At 33.2% G+C, this 3,370-nt stretch overlaps 1 protein-coding gene across 1 annotated transcript in view; it reads right to left on the reverse strand.

Annotated features, from left to right (window-relative positions):
* LOC106868507 (glutamate dehydrogenase, mitochondrial) overlaps positions 1-2,488 on the reverse strand; it is a 35,887-nt gene extending 33,399 nt beyond the window's left edge. The window contains exon 1 of the mRNA XM_014913814.2: positions 1,840-2,488. Within this exon, the coding sequence (XP_014769300.1) occupies positions 1,840-2,239 (400 nt within the window). The 5' untranslated portion in view covers positions 2,240-2,488. The remainder of the gene's footprint in view (positions 1-1,839) is intronic.
* Between the last annotated feature and the right edge of the window lie 882 nt (positions 2,489-3,370).

Consider the following 3,370-nt stretch of genomic DNA (forward strand, 5'->3'; position numbering starts at 1 on the left):
ACTTTGTCTTACGTCCACGAAACTTTAATATAGAGTCCAAATGTTATTTCAACCAAATGTACAGAATACTACTATCATTTATTCACGCACTCGTCTAGGCATTATAAATAGTTGATTAAAAAGGTTTTTAGTTTACATATAGGCTATATACAGGATTAAAAGCTCTATATGAAAAAAAATATATATTAAGCACAAAATATGTCCCATGCATTATCAAAAATGTTGATATTTTAGAAAGAAAAAAAAAAAACAAGTTTAAAAACTATGGTGCCAGAAATAAATTTTAAGGTCCAATATGTTATTGAGTTGAGACATGCAATGTCAAAGGGTGAATGGATCATTTGACTTTTAAAGAAGCCAAAAACGAGAGCTTCAGAAGGGAAACAATTTGGGAGTCAGCCAGTAGCTGGCAATAAAACGGATGAATAAATGTTGGAAGATTTAATTAGATTAATAAAGACAAATTTACACACACGCGCATGTATGTAAATATGTATGAACTATGATTTTGGCAAGGTCCAGCTAGCTAATATCACTTTATATAAATATGCCCTTGAAAAAAAAAAGTATTAAACATCACAATCGCATCCCTAAAAATCAGAGCTCTTACGAAGTTTAAAATATATATTATAATATATATATATATATATATACATATATATATATCTACATATATACATCTACATATACACATATATATATACACACACATATATATATATACATATATACACATATATACATACACACACACACACACACATATATATATATATATATATATATATCCAATAACTTGCCATGTAACAGATGCGTTTTGTTAGTATCAAATAAGCTGAGGTTGTCTTTGTATCACGAGAGATTGCATTCTTTAAGAATTATTTTATGCTGCCTTTTGCTCTGGAACCCAATTATTACGTGTCAAATAATATGTAAAACGTTCATCAGATGTAGATGACGATGGCAGCTGAAGAGTATTAACAATGTAGTGGGTCAAAATAATTGAAATAAATGACAGGACAGAGTGGAATTTGTAAGGAAATATATCACATCGTATTTAACAAAAAAAAAATCAAAGTAAAAACAAAAGTGACTTGACAGGCTTTATTGATGAAGATGATCATCAAAGACAAATAATTACAGTGTGAAATGGTTATCAACATCAGCTGAATAATTCATAGAATAAATACATTTTGAAAGCGTGATGAGCAAAACTAGGACAGAAAAGACGGTTATTAATTGAATTAAATCAAAAGAAAGCTGTTTGTTGTACGAAAAGGAAATGAGGTTGGGTTTATTTCGCTGTTTAGGCGTGTCAACAAAATGATGATCGAAAGTAAAAAAAATAACACATTTTAATTGTTAAAGGTTTATGAACATCTTTGTTTATATATATATATATATATATGTGTGTGTGTGTGTGTGTAACAAGAAGTATAGTTATGCTTTAGTGTTCTTTTAAGATATATGAAACACGTGAAACAAGCACCTTTGACGAACAACACTATTAAAAGTTTTATAGCGTTAATTTCGAAAAACATCAGCTAAACTTCTTTAATTTATTGAACAAGACACAAATTACGGATGTTGTTGAAAAACTATTCATGTTCAAATGTTATACAGAGGAGTGGTTTAATTTCACACTATAAAATGGTTATTACTCATAGAATACTAAATTATTGTTTACTTCATTGATGGCTACATGAGAATATGGGTAGGTAGATAGATAAATACACTGATAGATAGATAGATTGAGAGATAGATAGAGAGATAGATAGAGTGATAGATAGATATAAGGAGTAAACAAAATCTTTCACGGTAATATTTTTAAACTCTTACCTCCTTTACAAGGTGTTCGGTGGTGGCTGTGTTGGGCCCTGTAAGCTTCAATCATTTCGATGTCACCATTATCTCTTTTTAGGGGAAAATTTAAAGCGACGACTGCATTACAGGGTTTAATAATTCTAAGTATCCCACGAACCTTTTCTAACTTTTGATCTGGTGTCAATTTGCCTTTCAATTCCTGAGCAAAACTTTCCTCTATAATACAAGTGGCTCTGTCAAAGAATTTTTCCACCATTTCGAAGAAACTTGGTTCCTCGGTTGCTGTGCTATTGGAACGATTGGATACGAAAATGTTCGATTTCCTAAGAATATTTGACGAAACAGCAGCTGAGCCATCGCATCCATACCTGGCAATAATGCTGCGACAGTTGTTTGAAAAGGCTTTTGATAACATCTCTACTTTGTAAAAAGAAAGAAGTCAAAAGTCTTCTTTAATCCACTTTTTTTTTTACCGAAGCTGAATGCAGCTATGGAGAGAGAAACCACAGACTGATGTTGCCTCGAACACGATTGACAACCTAAACACACGTCTTGCTGTTTAATTCAGTCGAATCACTAAGTGCTTCTGTCCTTGAAACGACCGAATCTAGGAGGAGTGGTTTTTACAAACAGCTTATCTACCAATCAAAAGGTCGAAATGCATAGGCAGGCGCAATGACCAGAGGATCCATATATAACATAGTCACACGTGCGTAGGTAAATATATTTCTCAATAGGCAAACACCGGTGTAAGGAGGAAAGAATAGTTAATGTTTTTTTCTGATGATACCGAATCGCGGATATTTGTTGTGTATGTGTGTGTGTGTATATATATATATATATATATATATATATATATATATATATATATATATCGTTTTTGAAGATTCTTGATGTGAACTCTTGTGTTGAAGGAGATTTTGCTTCATCACAGGAGGGTCGTTACGCTAATATTAAACACATGCACTGTTTCAATTTCACTTCTTTATTGTTTCTCATTTCTTGGCTACCTATTTAATCAACTAAGTAATCAACTGTGCGATTAATCATTCGGTTAATCAATCAATTAGTATCATCATCATCATTTAACGTCTGTTTTCCATACTGGCATGGATTGGATGGTTTGACATGAGCTGGTAAGGCCAATTCCTATACCACGCTCCATTATCTGTTTTAACATAGTTTCAACTGCTGGGTGCCCTTCCTAACGCCCGCCACTTTACAGAATGTATTGGGTGCTTTTTCTTTTGTAGCACCAGCACTAGTGCTTTTTATGTGGCACCAGCACTGGTGCTTTTTATGTGGCACTATCCACAACAGGGTCACCAAGTAGCTGACAAAACAACCATGCATACATATATACATATATATATATGGTTGGCGATAGGAAGGGCATCCAGCTGTAGAAACTCTGCCAAGTCAGATTGGAGCCTGGTGTAGCCATCTGGTTCGCCAGTCCTCGGTCAAATCGTCCAACCCATGCTAGCATGGAAAGTGGACGTTAAACGATGATGATGATGATGATGATGATATATATATATATATA

The sequence above is a fragment of the Octopus bimaculoides genome, chromosome 5, assembly GCF_001194135.2.
Source record: "Octopus bimaculoides isolate UCB-OBI-ISO-001 chromosome 5, ASM119413v2, whole genome shotgun sequence".
In the NCBI taxonomy this organism is placed as follows: Eukaryota; Metazoa; Mollusca; class Cephalopoda; order Octopoda; family Octopodidae; genus Octopus; species Octopus bimaculoides.